This window comes from Lepidochelys kempii, chromosome 11 (genome assembly GCF_965140265.1).
Source record: "Lepidochelys kempii isolate rLepKem1 chromosome 11, rLepKem1.hap2, whole genome shotgun sequence".
Lineage (NCBI taxonomy): Eukaryota > Metazoa > Chordata > Testudines > Cheloniidae > Lepidochelys > Lepidochelys kempii.
In genome coordinates this window covers 649,863-667,430 of record NC_133266.1, presented here as the reverse complement: position 1 = coordinate 667,430, position 17,568 = coordinate 649,863, and the positions used below count along the sequence as shown (strand labels likewise).

At 67.1% G+C, this 17,568-nt stretch overlaps 1 protein-coding gene across 2 annotated transcripts; it reads left to right on the top strand.

The window, feature by feature from the left end:
- Positions 1–815: 815 nt before the first annotated feature.
- Positions 816–16,226, top strand: GMPPA (GDP-mannose pyrophosphorylase A). Of its 2 annotated transcripts, none has more exons than XM_073304820.1 (13): positions 816–900; positions 6,634–6,683; positions 7,339–7,436; positions 7,648–7,751; positions 11,460–11,652; positions 11,767–11,826; positions 12,049–12,179; positions 13,293–13,427; positions 13,667–13,764; positions 13,991–14,037; positions 14,223–14,315; positions 14,774–14,942; positions 15,111–16,226. In XM_073304820.1, the coding sequence occupies exons 2-13, from the start codon at positions 6,644–6,646 to the stop codon at positions 15,209–15,211; spliced, it is 1,269 nt and encodes a 422-aa protein (XP_073160921.1). In that variant the 5' UTR covers positions 816–900; positions 6,634–6,643; the 3' UTR covers positions 15,212–16,226. The 2 variants fall into 2 exon arrangements, with proteins under 2 accessions (XP_073160921.1, XP_073160920.1); XM_073304819.1 differs by lacking the exon at positions 816–900 and adding an exon at positions 5,148–5,227.
- Positions 16,227–17,568: the final 1,342 nt, after the last annotated feature.

Here is a 17,568-nt window from a genome sequence, read left to right as displayed (position 1 = left end):
CTCACTGGAGAGGTTGTGATTTACTGAATGGGAATATCCAGCGGCCGCTGTGTCTGAAGTTAGGAATATTGACTATGTATTTGTATTTCAACTAAAAAGAACAGGAGGACTTGTGGCACCTTGGAGATTAACCAATCTGAGCATAAGCTTTCGTGAGCTCCAGCTCACTTCATCGGATGCACAGAATGGAACATAGAGTAAGAAGAGAGATATACACACACATAGAAGGTGGAAGTTGCTGTACAAACTGTAAGAGGCGAATGCATTAAGATGAGCTATTATCAGCAGGAGAAAAAGCTTTTGTCGTGATCATCAAGCGGGCCCATCTAGACAGTGGACAAGAAGGCGTGAGGAGGATACGTAACTTCGGGAAATAGATTCAATAGGTGTAATGACCCAGGCTCTGTTCCAACCCAAGTTCATGGTATCTGGTTCGCATATTAGATCCCATTAACTCGGGTTTGAATAGAGACTGGGAGTGGCTGGGTCATTCCACAAATTGGATCGATATTGAATCTTTGCAACCTGCCTGCAACAGTATCTAGGGGGAGAAATACTGTTTGTCACCAATTTCTTTAGTGCGACTAGCTCAGTTTGCGTGTTTGGTTTCATTTGTTCGTTATCTGCTTTGTTCTGTTTGTTACCCTTTTACCACTTTAAAAGCTGCCTTTTAGAGTTAATAAAACTTGTTTTGTTTATTATTAAACCCAGTTTGTCATTTGTAACTGGGGAGGGGGGAAGACGTGTGCACACCTCTCTCCACATAGAGGGAACGGGCAAATTTCATAATAGATCCGTGGGTCTGCACCCCAAGGGAGGGGACATCTGAGGACTGGAGCAAGTCTCTTAAGCTGAGTCTTCCCAGAGCTGATCTGCAGCTGGGGGTGGCCTTGCCTGGGGGTGAGTTCAAGGAGGTTTTCGGAGCCTGGCTCAGCAAGACAGGTTAATGGGGGCTCAGGCTGGCAGAACAGGTAGACTCGGGGGTATCTCAACACATCCGTTGGCTTGCCAAGGGGTCCAACCTGACACAGGGGTCTGCTCTGGCAGGACAGGGGGTACATGCGGGGGGGCACTGCACTATGTCACACATCAGGCAGGTGTGGGGTAGGGGCATCCCCCCCACACTTGCATTCACTCTGGTTGGTCCCTTTCTCCTTAGACCCGGCCAGGCCTCCTGGAAACTTGCTAAATTCATGCTCTCAGTGACCCCCCCGCCGCCTCTAAGCAATGGGGCAGGGGACTTCCCCGAGGCAGGTCGTCCCCCCCCCCCCACAGGGCGCCTTGTCCCTCCCTTAGGGACTCCCTCCCCTGCTCCTACGCCCTGGAGCTCTCATGTCCGAGGGTCCAGGGTCCGTGGTCGTGGATTTGCCCTGGATCCTGGTGTCAGCAGCAGGGTCGCAGCCAGTCCCCCTGCGTCTCCCCTGCTCGCAGAGATCCTGGTGCCCCTGCGGGCCGTGCAGCCCGGGCCGAATCCTTGACCCTGGTGACGGGGTGGCGTCCCCGGCGGGTCCCTGCAGCCGATCCCAGAGACCAGGCGGGAGGCTGCCTGTCGGAAAGGAGTTCGGTCTCGGGGTGTCTCAAGGAGCGGGACCAGAAGCGCCCGTTCGAATCCGTCCTGGCCGAGGAGTGAGCGAGACCCCCCCCCCGTGCGCCCGCCCAGTGTGGGCCCAGCCCCCTCTCCCCAGGGAGACGCGCGCTCCGTCCCGGGGCTCGGATTCCCTTTGGTTCCCACACTGAGGGGCTGCGGATCCCCTGCCCAATGCTGCGCCCTGGGCGGTCTGCGTGGCCCCCCCGGCCCCCCACCCATGGGGCTGCCAGCAGCCGGCTGTCGTCACGGGTATTAATAGCCTGGCCTGACCATGCCAGGGCTTGTTGGGGCCCCCGCGGCCGCGCTGCTGGCAGGTGCACTGGCCGGGGGCCCGTCCCTGCCGCTGGCTCGGAGCCTGCCAGCCCCTCGCAATCTCACAGGCTCGGGACCTTCTGCCCCTGGGAGCCCGGTGCCGGCCGTGGGGCTGCAGGGTACGGCCGGGGTCCAGGCCTGCCCCGCCCGGCTCCCACGGGGCAACGGCGCCTCCAGGGGTCCCGGCTGCTTCCAGCTGTCCTGGGGCCGAGTCCCCGCAGGGCCCCGGGGCAGGGGGCGATGGGGAGCCCCTCTTCTAAGGCCCGGGGGCCCTTTGGCCTGGCCCCCGACCTGTGCGCTGGGCTCCCAGCAGAGCCCTGGGGGTGCCCGACCCACAGCCCTGGGCTGCTGGGGGTGGGCTCAGGACGGGCCGGCCCCGGCCCTCGCCCCATGGATCTGACCCAACCCCCTGCACCCCGGCTGTGTGCCCTGCCCCCCGCTCCCCGGATCTGAAACAACCCCCTGCGCCCCGGCTGTGTGCCCTGCCCCCCGCCCCCTGGATCTGACCCAACCCCCCTGCACCCCGGCTGTGTGCCCCGCCCCCCCGCCCCACGGATCTGACCCAACCCCCCTGCACCCCGGCTGTGTGCCCCGCCCCCCCGCCCCCCGGATCTGACCCAACCCCCCTGCACCCTGGCTGTGTGCCCCGCCCCCCCGCCCCCCGGATCTGACCCAACCCCCCTGCACCCCGGCTGTGTGCCTTGCCCCCCCGCCCCACGGATCTGACCCAACCCCCCTGCACCCCAGCTGTGTGCCTCGCCCCACGGATCTGAAACAACCCCCCCCCGGGCTGTGTGCCCCGCCCCTCGCCCCACGGATCTGACCCAACCCCCTGCGCCCCGGCTGTGTGCCCCGCCCCCCGCCCCCCGGATCTGACCCAACCCCCCTGCACCCCGGCTGTGTGCCCCGCCCCCCCGCCCCACGGATCTGACCCAACCCCCCTGCACCCCGGCTGTGTGCCCCGCCCCACGGATCTGAAACAACCCCCCCCCGGGCTGTGTGCCCTGCCCCCCGCCCCACGGATCTGACCCAACCCCCCCCCCGGCTGTGTGCCCTGCCCCCCGCCCCACGGATCTGACCCACCCCCCCCCCCCGGCTGTGTGCCCCGCCCCCCGCCCCACGGATCTGACCCCCCCCGGCTGTGTGCCCTGCCCCCCCGCCCCACGGATCTGACCCAACCCCCCTGCACCCCGGCTGTGTGCCCCGCCCCCCCGCCCCACGGATCTGACCCAACCCCCCTGCACCCCGGCTGTGTGCCCCGCCCCCCCGGATCTGACCCAACCCCCCTGCACCCCGGCTGTGTGCCCTGCCCCCCCGCCCCATGGATCTGACCCAACCCCCCTGCGCCCCGGCTGTGTGCCTCGCCCCCCCGCCCCCCGGATCTGACCCAACCCCCCTGCGCCCCGGCTGTGTGCCCTGCCCCCCGCCCCCTGGATCTGACCCAACCCCCCTGCACCCCGGCTGTGTGCCTTGCCCCCCCGCCCCACGGATCTGACCCAACCCCCCTGCACCCCAGCTGTGTGCCTCGCCCCACGGATCTGAAACAACCCCCCCCCGGGCTGTGTGCCCCGCCCCTCGCCCCACGGATCTGACCCAACCCCCTGCGCCCCGGCTGTGTGCCCCGCCCCCCGCCCCCCGGATCTGACCCAACCCCCCTGCACCCCGGCTGTGTGCCCCGCCCCCCCGCCCCACGGATCTGACCCAACCCCCCTGCACCCCGGCTGTGTGCCCCGCCCCACGGATCTGAAACAACCCCCCCCCGGGCTGTGTGCCCTGCCCCCCGCCCCACGGATCTGACCCAACCCCCCCCCGGCTGTGTGCCCTGCCCCCCGCCCCACGGATCTGACCCACCCCCCCCCCCGGCTGTGTGCCCCGCCCCCCGCCCCACGGATCTGACCCCCCCCGGCTGTGTGCCCTGCCCCCCCGCCCCACGGATCTGACCCAACCCCCCTGCACCCCGGCTGTGTGCCCCGCCCCCCCGCCCCACGGATCTGACCCAACCCCCCTGCACCCCGGCTGTGTGCCCCGCCCCCCCGCCCCCCTGGATCTGACCCAACCCCCCTGCACCCCGGCTGTGTGCCCTGCCCCCCCGCCCCATGGATCTGACCCAACCCCCCTGCGCCCCGGCTGTGTGCCTCGCCCCCCCGCCCCCCGGATCTGACCCAACCCCCCTGCGCCCCGGCTGTGTGCCCTGCCCCCCGCCCCCTGGATCTGACCCAACCCCCCTGCACCCCGGCTGTGTGCCCCGCCCCCCCGCCCCACGGATCTGACCCAACCCCCCTGCACCCCGGCTGTGTGCCCCGCCCCCCCGCCCCACGGATCTGACCCAACCCCCCTGCACCCCGGCTGTGTGCCCCGCCCCCCCGCCCCACGGATCTGACCCAACCCCCCTGCACCCCGGCTGTGTGTCTTGCCCCCCCGCCCCACGGATCTGACCCAACCCCCCTGCACCCCAGCTGTGTGCCTCGCCCCACGGATCTGAAACAACCCCCCCCCGGGCTGTGTGCCCCGCCCCTCGCCCCACGGATCTGACCCAACCCCCCTGCACCCCGGCTGTGTGCCCCGCCCCCCCCGTCCCCCGGATCTGACCCAACCCCCCTGCACCCCGGCTGTGTGCCCTGCCCCCCCGCCCCATGAATCTGACCCAACCCCCCTGCGCCCCGGCTGTGTGCCCCGCCCCCCCGCCCCCCGGATCTGACCCAACCCCCCTGCACCCCGGCTGTGTGCCCCGCCCCCCCGCCCCCCGGATCTGACCCAACCCCCCTGTGCCCCGCCCCCCCGCCCCCCGGATCTGACCCAACCCCCCTGCGCCCCGGCTGTGTGCCCCCCCCCCGGCTGTGTGCCCCGCCCCCGCGCCCCACGGATCTGACCCAACCCCCCCCCCGGCTGTGTGCCCCGCCCCCCCGCCCCACGGATCTGACCCAACCCCCCCCCCGGCTGTGTGCCCCGCCCCCCGCCCCACGGATCTGACCCAACCCCCCCCCCGGCTGTGTGCCTCGCCCCCCCGCCCCACGGATCTGACCCAACCCCCCCCCCGGCTGTGTGCCCCGCCCCCCCGCCCCACGGATCTGACCCCCCCGCCCCCCGGCTGTGTGCCCCGCCCCCCGCCCCACGGATCTGACCCAACCCCCCCCCCGGCTGTGTGCCTCGCCCCCCCGCCCCACGGATCTGACCCAACCCCCCCCCCCGGCTGTGTGCCCCGCCCCACGGATCTGACCCCCCCGCCCCAGAACTACAACTCCCGGCAGGCCCCGCGCGAGGCCGGAGGCGCTGACGTGGCCGGAAGTGGAGGCGCTCGGAGCCTCGCCGAGACCCGCCGTCACCCCGGTAACGGGCAGCCCAGGACCCCCCCGGCCCTGCCGCTCCGACCCCCCCGACCCCCCTTCTCGGTCCGACCCCTCCCCCCAGGGGGGCGCCGCGCGTAGCGGGTCGGGGGGGCGGGCCGGGCTGGGGGCCTCGGGGGGCGCTGTGGGGTGGGGTCCCGGGGGCGAGCCGGGCTGGGGGCCCTCGGGGGGCGCCGGGGGGCGGGGTCCCGGGCACTCGGGGGGCGCTGTGGGGCGGGGTCCCGGGGGCGGGCCGGGCTGGGGGCCCTCGGGGGGCGCTGTGGGGTGGGGTCCCGGGCACTCGGGGGGCGCTGTGGGGCGGGGTCCCGGGGGCGGGGCGGGCCGGGCTGGGGGCCTCGGGGGGCGCCGGGGGGCGGGGTTCCGGGCACTCGGGGGGCGCTGTGGGGCGGGGTCCCGGGGGCGGGGCGGGCCGGGCTGGGGGCCTCGGGGGGCGCCGGGGGGCGGGGTCCCGGGCACTCGGGGGGCGCTGTGGGGCGGGGTCCCGGGGGCGGGGCGGGCCGGGCTGGGGGCCCTCGGGGGGGGCTGTGGGGTGGGGTCCCGGGCACTCGGGGGGCGCTGTGGGGCGGGGGCGGGCCGGGCTGGGGGCCTCGGGGGGCGCTGTGGGGTGGGGTCCCGGGCACTCGGGGGGCGCTGTGGGGCGGGGGCGGGCCGGGCTGGGGGCCCTCGGGGGGCGCTGTGGGGCGGGGTCCCGGGCACTCGGGGGGCGCTGTGGGGCGGGGTCCCGGGGGCGGGGGCGGGCCGGGCTGGGGGCCTCGGGGGGCGCCGGGGGGCGGGGTCCCGGGCACTCGGGGGGCGCTGTGGGGCGGGGTCCCGGGCACTCGGGGGGCGCTGTGGGGCGGGGTCCCGGGGGCGGGCCGGGCTGGGGGCCCTCGGGGGGCGCCGGGGGGCGGGGTCCCGGGCACTCGGGGGGCGCTGTGGGGCGGGGTCCCGGGGGCGGGGGCGGGCCGGGCTGGGGGCCTCGGGGGGCGCTGTGGGGCGGGGTCCCGGGGGCGGGCCGGGCTGGGGGCCCTCGGGGGGCGCTGTGGGGTGGGGTCCCGGGCACTCGGGAGGCGCTGTGGGGCGGGGTCCCGGGGGCGGGGCGGGCCGGGCTGGGGGCCTCGGGGGGCGCCGGGGGGCGGGGTCCCGGGCACTCGGGGGGCGCTGTGGGGCGGGGTCCCGGGGGCGGGGCGGGCCGGGCTGGGGGCCTCGGGGGGCGGGGTCCCGGGCACTCGGGGGGCGCTGTGGGGCGGGGTCCCGGGGGCGGGGCGGGCCGGGCTGGGGGCCTCGGGGGGCACCGGGGGGCGGGGTCCCGGGCACTCGGGGGGCGCTGTGGGGCGGGGTCCCGGGGGCGGGGCGGGCCGGGCTGGGGGCCTCGGGGGCGCTGTCCCAGTCGCTCTGTCTCCCCGGCAGGTCTGTGAAGATGCTCAAGGCCGTGATCCTCATTGGGGGGCCGCAGAAAGGTGAGACCCGGCCCCCCGCCCACGTTGCCGGCCCCCTGGGCTCGGCCCCGTTCCTCCCGCGCCGGGGCAGGGGTGGTGTCCGCCCCACAGCGCCGCGAGTCCTGCCCAGGACCCGCCGGGCGCCCTCCCCTCGCTCACGCCAGCCGCCTGCCCGGCCCCGCCGTGCCCCGGGGCCTCGCCCCCCAGCAGGCTCCGCTGGCTCTGGCCTCTGCCGCGGCCGGCTGGACCCTGAGCCGCCAAGGGGCCTCGCCCCCTCTTCCCTCCGCCGTCGCCTCACCCCCTTTGCTCCACGCGGCTGCCAGCCCCTCCTGCGTCCTGCTGCCCTCCGCCCTGCAGCTCATCCCTTGGGGCTCAGCCCCCCAGGCCTGGCCACCTTGCCTCGGCTTGGCTTCCCTGGCGCTGCCCAGTGGCCGCTGTGCCTGGCTGATGCTGGGCTGGCGTGGCTGCTCTGATGCGTGCGTGCACCTGCCTTGCGGCCCGGGCGCGGGGCGCGGGGCGGGAGCTGCGGCTGGCCCCGAAAGCTCCTGGCTGCCTGTCTGCTGGTGGGAAGGAGCCGACCCTGGGGTCTCCGGGGGTCTGTGCAGCGCCAGTGAGCCGGCCTGGCGGGAAACCCTCCATGTCTGCTGTCCCCTGAGCCCCTCATTCCTTCCCTCAGGGACTCGCTTCCGGCCCTTGTCCTTCGAAGTCCCGAAGCCGCTGTTCCCGGTGGCAGGGGTGCCCATGATCCAGCACCACATCGAGGCCTGCACCAAGGTAACGAGCCAGCCACGTGCAAGGGCTGGGCCCACCTGTGCGGGGCACAAGGGTCGTTCGGCTCCACGGCTCTCAGCTAGAGAGCCCGGGGTAAATGCTAGCCTGAGCCCATGGGAGGGCGAGGGCAGGTCCTGGCCCTGGGGGGAGGTGTCACCTGGGGCTGGGGGCTGGGTTCTCTTCTCACCTAACTGATGTGTGTCCGGCCCCCCAGGTTCCAAGCCTGAAGGAGATTCTCCTCGTGGGCTTCTACCAGCCCACCGAAGCCCTGAGCCGCTTCCTGGTATCTGCACAGCAAGAGTTTAAAATCCCCATCAGGTGGGTGGGACGGAGCCTCCTGCCTGGGGCCCATGGCTGGGGGCTTTCCATGCTGGGTGGGAGAACAACCACACTGGGCCAGACCAAAGGTCCATCTAGCTCAGAATCCTGCCTCTGATCGTGGCCAATGCCAGGTGCCCCAGAGGCTAGGGACACCTGCCCATCCTGGCTGGGAGCCATTGACGGATCTGTCCTCCAGGAACGTATTTAGGTCTTTTTTCAACCCTACTGTAGTTTTGGCCTTCACAACATCCCCTGAAAACCAGTTCCACAGGTTGACTCTGCAGGTTGTGTGAAGAAATACTTCCTTGTGTCTGTTTTAAACCTGCTGCCTTGTAATTTCATAGTTCTTGTGTTAGGAGGAGTAAATGACATGTCCTTAGTCACTCTCTCCACACCCGTCATGACTTTATAGACCTCTGTCATATCCCCCCTTAGTCGTCTCTTTTCCAAGATGAAAAGTCCCAGTCTTATTAATCTCTCCTCATACGGCAGCCGTTCCATACCCCTAATCATTTTTGTTGCACTTTTCCAATTCCAAAATATCTTTGGCTGGCAGTATTCAAGGTGTGGGCATACCAGGGATTTATACAAAGGCTACAGGATATTTTCTGTCGTCTTATCTCTCCCTTTTCTAATGGTTCCTAACATTTTGTTCGCATTTTTGGCTGCTGCTGCCCATTGAGCAGATGTGTTCACAGAACTCTCCACAGTGACTCCAAGATCTCTCTCTTGAGTGGTAACAGCTAATTTAGACCCATCATTGTATATGTCTAGTTGGGTTGATGTTTTCCAATGGGCATCACTGTGCATTGATCAACACTGAATTTCATCTGCCATTGTGTTGCCCCGTCACCCAGTTTCGAGAGATCCCTTTGTAGCTCTTCACAGTCTGCCTGGGACTTCACTATCTTGAGCAGTTTTGTACCATCTGCAAATTTTGCCACCTCGCTGTTTACCACCTTTTGCAGGTCCGTTATGACTATGTTGTACAGCACTGCTCCCAGTACAGACTCCTGGGGACACCACTATTTCCCTCTCTCCATTCTGAAAACTGACCATTTATTCCTCCCCTTTGTTTCCTGTCTATGACCCATGAGAGAACCTTCCCTCTTACCCCATGACAGCTCACTTTGCTTAAGGTCCTTTGGCGAGGGACCTTGTGTCACGGAGTGTGGGGGAGTCCAGGCCCTGCACCCCTCTTCCTGGGATTCACTGAGACTCTCAGCCAGCTAGTAAAACGGAAGGTTTATTGGACACCAGGAACACAGTCTAAAATGGAGCTAGTGGGTACAACCAGGACCCCTCAGTCAAGTCCTTTTGGGGGAGCGGGGAGCTTAGACCCCAGCCCTGGGGTTCCCTGCGTTCCACCACCCAGCCCCAAACTGAAACTGACCCCCCCCCCAGCAGGCTCCCTCCTGCAGTCTCTGTTTACATTCCTGGGCAGAGGTGTTATCTCCCCCTTCTGGCTCAGGTTACCCGCTCTCAGGTCTCCCATTGAAACTCCCCTGCCACATTCCCAGGTCAACACTTCCCCCCCTCCCTGCTGTGTCAAACCTTGTCAAAGGCTTTCTGAAAATCTAAGTACACTCTATCCACTGGATCCCCCTTGTCCACACACCTGTTGACCCTCTCAGAGAATTCTTGTAGATTGGTGAGGCCTGATTTCCCTTTCAGACGTCCCAACAATCTGTGTCCATCTCAGTGGCTGGTAATTCTATTCTTCGCTGTCGTTTCCCCTGTTTGCCTGGTGCTGAAGTCAGGCTTCCCGGCTGGGATCTCCTCTGGAGCCTGAGGTGTCTGGTTGAGCCTCCTGCTCTAGCACCCCTGGGCTACCCCCGCCTCCTCCCGAGCCCAGCCCCATGTGGCCAGGCAGCTCTCCTCATGGGATCCCTGCAGGCCCCTGGGCAACAGGGTCCCAGTCTGATGCTGCCATTCCCCTGGGTCTGTTCTGCACTTGCTGAGCCCCCCGAGCGTGGGGACAAGGAGTCCTGTCCCTCCCCTGCCATAGAGGTCTTGCTCCCAGGAGAAGGGCCCGGGACAGCTGTCCTGTGTCCCCCTCACGGTCCCGAGGCTGCACTGGTGCTGCCTGTCACGGACTCACAGGTCGTGCCCACTCTTGGCCCAAATGGTCCCTGTGGGGATCCCCCTTCAGTGCGACAGCCCGTCTCGGGGGGCTACTCTCTCTCTCGGGTTAAACCCCTCCATCTCCTAGAGCCTCACCTCTCTGAGCCTCCAGCATGCTTGTCTCTGCCGTGGGCCCCTCAGGGAGTCCACTCGCTCTGGACACCCAGGGCCTCAACTCCCAGAGGGAATAACGCAACCCTGTTCTCTAGACTGGAGCGAGACTGAGCCAGCGTAACACAGGAGGGTTTATTGAGCATCTGACCCCAGCATAGGAAACTCTCAGGGCCCTCAGGCCTGGCCTCCCCCAGCTCAGTACATCTAAGTCTCTCCTGCATCCAGGTGGACTCTGCCTGCTCCCTCTCTCCAGTCCCAAGCCCCGCTGCTTCCCAGCTGGGCCTCTGAGATCCCCGGCCCCAAGCCCCCCTCTGTCTATTGTCTTCTCTCCAGGTAAACAGGGTCGCCTGGGCCCCCTCTCCCCGCTTCTGTGCTCTGGCCCCTCTGGCTGGACCCGGCTGGTCAGGTCACCGGGGTCCTCTCTCTGCAGCCCATTGTCCTCCCACTGGCCAGACCCGGCTGGGACTCCTGAACTGGGCCTCCCGGTCCCCAGTCGCTGGGGTCTCCGTTCTCCAGGCCATTGGCTGGGGTCCCAAGTTCCCTCACCGGTCCTGTGTCCCAACAAACTCCCTCTCCCATCCCCTTGTTAAACCCGTAACACCCAGGGAAACTGAGTCCCACCCCCTCTGTATGCAAACCATAGGAAAACCAAGAAAAAACCACGGGAACCCCCAAGTTAGTCACACTGCCGTAGCAGGGAAACCTCTGGCCATGCCCCGACTTGGCTTGCAGGTTGTCCCAGACTTGCAGGCTGGGTGCTTGGGAACCATGCTAAGAAAAGCCAGCCAGGGCTCTGGGGCAGCGTCTCCCCTCAGGGCCACTCACCAGGGCCAGGAGCCTGCCTGGCTTCAGCCCCTCCTGGGTCTGACCTCGGAGCATTCAGCCCCTGGCTCCCCACCCCACAGCGAGTCCCCCTGGACAGGACCCCTGGGGAGCCTCACACCCCCCCAAAGGGCCCTGCCCCCCACTCCCAGCCAGCATGGGACACAGACGGGTTATTAGTCGTGGGGAGTCCAGCGTAGGACAGAGCTTGTGAGCACAGAAATCGGGGACCTGCCGCAAAGTCCAGCTTGGGGGGATCCAGGGCCCGGACCTCTGGGTGCCCCCTTCCCCACCAATACCAAACCAGGAGACTGACCCCTTCCAGCAGCCCAGCCTCCGTCACCCCCAGGTGACCCCCTGCGGCCCTTGTCTGCTTCCTGGGCAAACAGGTCCCCTGGTCTCTGTTCTCCAGCACGCCGGCTGGCTCTGGCAGGGGAGGGGCCCGGCTGTCAGTTGCCGGGATTCAGGGTGTCGGCTGGTCTCTGTGCCCCGTTAGCCACTCGGCGTCACACCTGCCCTCTAGGGGTCCCTGCAACGATCACACCCCCGTCCCACCATCTAGATACTTAAGTAACACACAGGGGGAACTGAGGCACACAATATATTCAGAGAAAAGATTAAGAAAGTTCCCACTTGGTCACACAGGTACCTGCAGGAGTATGCGGCGCTGGGCACCGGCGGTGGCATCTATCACTTCCGAGACCAGATCCTGTCGGGTGGCCCCGAGGCCTTCTTCGTCCTCAATGCAGACGTGTGCTCGGAGTTCCCCCTGCCAGAGATGCTGGCCTTCCAGCAGCAGCGTGGAGACCCGCACGGCTTTGTCATGCTGGGCACCACGGTGAGCGGGGAGCTGCCCTGGGTTCCCGCGGCAGGTGACCGGCTGGGAGCCTCGGGACACCTCTGCCCAGGTTCCTTGGGCATGGAGCCCGCTGACGCTGTCCCCTTTCCACAGGCCAACAGGAAGCAGTCCCTGAACTACGGCTGCATCGTGGCCAACACAGAGACGTGTGAGGTAAGGGGCTGGGGCCACATGGGCAGCGCTGCCCATGCTGGGTGGTGGCCGTGCTGTGGGCGCCTTGGCCCGTGTGGGGCAGGAGCATTGTGTGCTGTGGCCCTGATGCAGCGTTGCTCTCCCAGCTACCTGTGTCCAGTTCCCAGCATTCGCCCTGGCTGGTGCCCGGTGGGGTGGCACTGGCGAGCCAGGTTGGGGCGCTCATGGCACCTTGCCCCCCAGGTCCTGCACTATGTGGAGAAGCCCAGCACCTTTGTCAGCGAGATCATCAACTGCGGCATCTACCTGTTCACACCCACCATCTTCCAGCACATCGGCGAGGTCTTCCAGAGGACCCAGCAGGAGCTGCTCCTGTGAGTGCCCCCCCTCCCCTCCCGGCCTGGTGCCTGGGGCTGCAGCCACCACGTTCATCTTCCATCTCTCTCTTTTCCCACCTTCTCTCCTCCTCTGCCATCCTCACTCGCTGCCTGACCTGCACCAGGTGCTCTTGCCTTGGGTAAGTCTCTGTCGCCCCTCTCCCAGCCTGCGGCAGTATCTGGGCATGTGTGCCGCATGGGGCATTTATTGCCAGCTCCCTCCCGGAGCCCCACTTCGCCGCTCCCTGCTTCCGCCTGCTGCTCCGCTAAAGCCCTGGTGCTGAGCTGGGATCGGGCTCCTGGGCATTTGGGGGACAACGGCCCTGGGTGCCCCCCAGCTCCCTGCACTGTTGCATCACAGGGCCCAGGGCTCACCCTGCAGCAGGGACCCTGACACAGGCCGTTCCCAGCCACACTGTCTGTGCAGGGGGACAGGTGGGAATTCAGGGCGGAGGAGAAACCCATCTCGCCCTGAAAAGCACCTGCTGCTGGGGCGGGAAGGGCTCTGATGCTGGGTGTGTCGCTCTCCGGGGCGCTTATGAGGTGCTCCTGACCTGCCAGCTCTGTCCCTGCCGGGGGCCCAGGCTGTGCCTGTCTGGGCCAGCCACGGACACAGACAGCCGAGGCGCTGGCAGTCAGGGGTGGGCTCGGAGCACAGGGCTGGGGAAGGAGCCGGTGCCGTGCATAGCACCTGCCCTGGATGGAGGCGCAGAGCGGGCAGCCCTCGGGTTGGCCACTCCAGCTGCCAGCGGATCTGGTCTCGCCCCACTGGGCCCAAGCAGAATCTGGCTCGGGGCCATGGCCAGGCTGTTCCCTAGAGCAGCCATAACCCTGTGTTCCCTTTGGCAGCCCCCTCCCACGGCTCCCTCTGCCCTTCTGCAAAGTGGGGAGGGGCAGGTGGTAAGTGCTGGGGCTGCTGGATTCCTGCTGGCACCGCTGCCCACACCTGGGGTCTGCAGAAGGGGCCCTGGCTGCTGGCAGAGGGAGCTGGGATTTCGGCAGCCCGAGCCCTGCTCTGCTGCTCAGGTGCATGGCCATGCCGGGGGCAGTAATCCCGGCTCAGCCCCCCAGCAGAGCCCTCGCCCTCACCCCGTGCCTCTCGCCTGGCAGGGAGGAGAGCAGCAACGGCTGGCAGCGGGCCGAGGTGATCCGGCTGGAGCAGGACGTCTTCACGGCGCTGGCCGGGCGCGGCAAGCTCTACGTCTACAAAACCGACGGGTTCTGGAGCCAGATCAAATCGGCTGGGTGGGTGTTGGCCGGCAGGGCGGGGGAGCGGGTGGGCGGCAGTGTCCCTTGCACTGTTCGGAGCTGGGCTCAGTTCAGGGCTGGTCCAGTCGGGGGGTCCCTGTCGAAGCCCCGGGGGAGCAGCCTCGCCGCTAGGAACTGCCTGACTGTGGTGCCGGCCCCGCGGGGCGCTTGCCCGGCTGGCTCCTTCGGATGCTGCGAGGTGGGGCCCGGTCACTGATTCACTCCTTTCCCCCCAGCTCTGCCATCTACGCCAGCCGCCTGTACCTCAGCCAGTACAGCCAGCGCCACCCGGAGAGACTGGCCCGGGACAGCCCCGGGGGGCCCACCATCCGAGGTACCCTCCCACGCACGGCCCCTGCCAGCTCGGCCTGGGCACGCTGCTAGCTGAGCCCTGCGCGCCGCGGGCCGGAGCCGGCTCCCCTCTCGCCACGAGGGGTCCCAGCCGGGGATGAGACCCGTGGGCGCGTGGCTGTGGCTGGGCTCTGGGCAGGTCCTCTCCCTGCCTAGCCCAGAGGGGGGTGGGGTAGACCCACATCCCCTCACCCTGGTTTGTGTTGCAGGGAACGTGTACATCCACCCGACGGCTTCCGTCGACCACAGCGCCGTGGTGAGTGCAGGGCTGGGGCTGGGCCGGCCTTGGGGGGGCAGCGTGTTTCCAGCGCTGGCCTGGAGGGGGGTTTCTCTGGGCCGGCCCTGGGGGGGCAGCGTGTTTCCAGCGCTGGCCTGGAGGGGGGTTTCTCTGGGCCAGCTGGGCGGATGCTGCTCATTGCCTGCCCTGCTCTCTCGCTCCAGCTGGGCCCCAATGTCTCCATCGGGAAGGGGGTGACGGTGGGAGCCGGCGTGCGTGTGCGAGAGTCCATCATCCTGCACGGGGCATCGCTGCAGGTAGGGGCGGGCCCCGCTGGGGGAGGGCAGGGGGGCGCCTGTCAGTCCCCGGCTTTGGGCAGAGATGGCAGCGTGAGCCTCTGTTCCTCTGTTCCCCAGCACTGCCGAGGCCCCTCTGTCCTGGGCAACCCCACAAAACCCACCACTGCCCAGCCCTGAGGCCCCTCACTTCCGACCCACAGCACCCTTCTAGCCCAGCCCTGACCCCCCCCACCCTCCGAATTCTGGCTGTGCCCCTCATTCCCAACACACGGCCCCCTGCTAGCCCAGCCCTGGGCTCCCACCTCTCCTCTGCCGGTGCCCCGCACTCCCGAGCCGCAGCCCTGCTGCTACAGGCCACTAGACTACTGCACCTCATTTCTCTGGCTCCCCACCCAGAGGCTGTGCCCAGGGCTGGTGCCCCCTCTGTGATCTGTCTGAGCTGCAGCACCCCTCACCCTGTGCCACCCTCTCCCCAGGATCACACCTGTGTGCTCAACAGCATTGTGGGCTGGGACAGCACCATCGGGCGCTGGGCCCGGGTCGAGGGGACGCCCAGCGACCCGAACCCCAACGACCCCTACGCTAAAATCGACAGTGAGACCCTCTTCAGGGACGGCAGGCTCACACCCTCCATCACCATCCTGGGTAGGTCTGACCCCCCCGCCCTTGGCCTCTGCTCTCCTCCCCGCTCTCCGGGACCTGGCTGTGGGGGGTGCATGGGGGGCAGCCTCGGGTCCCCCAGCTGTGATTTTCCTGTGGGGCAGGGCCTCCGGCTCGCCCCCAGCTGACAGTGGCTCTGGTCTCCCCACGCAGGCTGTAACGTCACCATCCCCGCAGAGGTTGTGATCCTCAACTCCATTGTCCTGCCCCACAAGGAGCTGAGCCGCAGCTTCAAGAACCAGATCATCCTGTGAGGGGCCCGCTGGGAGCTGGGGACCGACGGCCTCCCCCTCCGGCTCAGGGTTCTCAGGCGGCCCCGGCCTGTGCGTGGCTCAGCTCCCCCTGAGGTCTAGCTAGCTGCTCTGGCCAGGCCATGCCCTGGGCCTGTCCAGCCACTCCATAGACAGACATTAACGCCCACTGAACAATTGCATCAGCCCCTTCCCTGTGGGGTGGATCTGGTCCCCTGCCCGGCTCAGCCCAGCCCGGAAACCTGCTCCCTGGGGTGTCACAGCCCGGCCGAGCCGGCACCAGCCCCACCCTCTGTCCGTGGGCCCAAGGCCGGGCCTTTGGCTGTGTTTGTCCTGCCCCTCGAGCCCCCCTGGCCAGGCTACGGGGCGCTGGGAGGGGGTTGTCGGGTCTGCACCGTCCTTGGCCAGGCCCTGCAGCGTTAAACTGGGCGCCTCGCTGAAGTCACGTGCAGGCTGCTGGCGCATGGGCTGTGATGGCTGCCGGGGCCAGCAAACAGCATCCGGCAGCGAGACCTTCCCTGAGCAGGAGGAGAAGGAATCCAGCCTGCGGCCAGCCCTTGTGTGATGAAGTGGGACTGTTCTTAATGTTTCCTCTGAATAGTGTGGGGGTGCCTCAGTTTCCCCTAGGCAGTTCTTAAGTCTCTAAGGGGTGGGGTAAGGGGGTATGGTCGTTGCAGAGCCCTAGAGGACAGGTGTGTGTAGGGCTCTGGACACAGAGAATGGCCGACACCCTGTTTCCTGGCCACCGATGGCCTAGCCCTTCCCCCCTGCAAGGTGAGAGCTAAAGGGTTGGAGAACAAAGGAATCAGGTGACCTCCTGGCCCGGGACAGGGCAAAGCCCAGAGGAGGAGGGGCTGGAGGGAGTTTCAGTTTGGGGCTGGGTGGTGGAACACAGGGAACCCCAAGGCTGGTGTCTAAGCTCCCTGCCCCCCAGAAAGACTTGACTGAGGGGTCCTGGGTGTACCCAGAAGCTCTGTTTTAGACGGTGTTGCTATTGTCCAATAAACCTTCCGTTTTACTGGCTGGCTGAGAGTCCCGGTGAATCCCAGGAAGAGGGGTGCAGGCCTCGGACTCCCCCACACTCCATGACACTTTTTCCACGTCCACCTATGGAATCGCAGCAGAACTGGAGCAGGCCCCTGTGGGGTTAAAATGCCAGGGGGTGGGGGTATCCTGGGTGGCCCTGTGGGCTAGCAAGGGCCAGCTCAGTGGCTGGGGGGGCAAAAGGGGCAATGACGGTAAAGCACAGTGCTTTAATATCGGCTGTGTACAGGCCGGTAACGGCGGCCACTTCTTACCGGTGCACCGAACTGCCCTGTCACCTCTGCAGGGATCTCAGCAGCCCAACACTGCCTCTGCCTCGCAGGGGGGCAGGACGGGGCTGGGCTGGGGTAAAGGCACTCGCAGGATGTGACCGTCTCGGGGGGTTGGCCCTGGTGCTGCGCGGGGGTTGATAGATAAAATGAACGCGGGGCTCGTTACATGGATCAACGGCTGGGGAATGGCCGGTTCTCCCCGTGGCTTGTAAATGGCGACTCGGCATTGGGCAGGTGTGTTTCCCGGGGGCCCTGCTGGGCCGGGTTCTTGACCCTTCTCTGTTCAACGTATTTATCAGTGACCTGCAGAGCGAGCTGGATCCCCTGGTAACCGGCGCCAGCAAACGCTCTGTGTTTCAGTGCAGCTGGGAGCCGAGTGCAGGCCCTACGGACCGGCGAGGGGATTCGCTCCTGGGGGGCATGGTGGAGAACCAGGGCGCCGCTGGCCAAAGGGGTCCTGCCAGCCTGGGCTGCACAAAGGAGGAAATTGCAGGGAGGTGATTTTACCTCTGTGTGGGGCCCTGCTGGAATCCGGGGCCCGGTGCTTGTGCCACCGTCCAGGGGATGTGGCTAAATTGGAGAGGGGGCAGAGAAGAGCCACGCGAATGGCTCAAGGATTAGAAAACACATGTTCCAGTGAGACTCCAGGAGCTCTGTGTTCAGCTGCTCAGAGCCCGGAAGCGGGTCTTGAGCCCAGGTGACATCGACAGGGGAACAAACGTTATGCTGATAAGAGGCACACTGGATCGTTTTCAAGGGAAAAGGCAACAGGCTGTGTTCGTTGAAGATACAATTCACATGTGTGTTCAGTCACTGCTCTGCCCAAGGCTGCCACCCCCCACCCCCGCGGGGGCTGGAGAACCAGGCCTGGGAGGGCCCCGGCCCCCAAGGGGCAGCCCAGGAACCCACAGCCCCAGCGAGATTCCTGCAGGGGGGACAGCGCTGGCAGTGCCCCCATGCATGGCTGGGGGGGCTCCTGCCCCTCCTCCCCCCACCTCGGAGCTGGACCTGCCGGCCACGTTGGGGGCATAGAGCAGAGCCAGA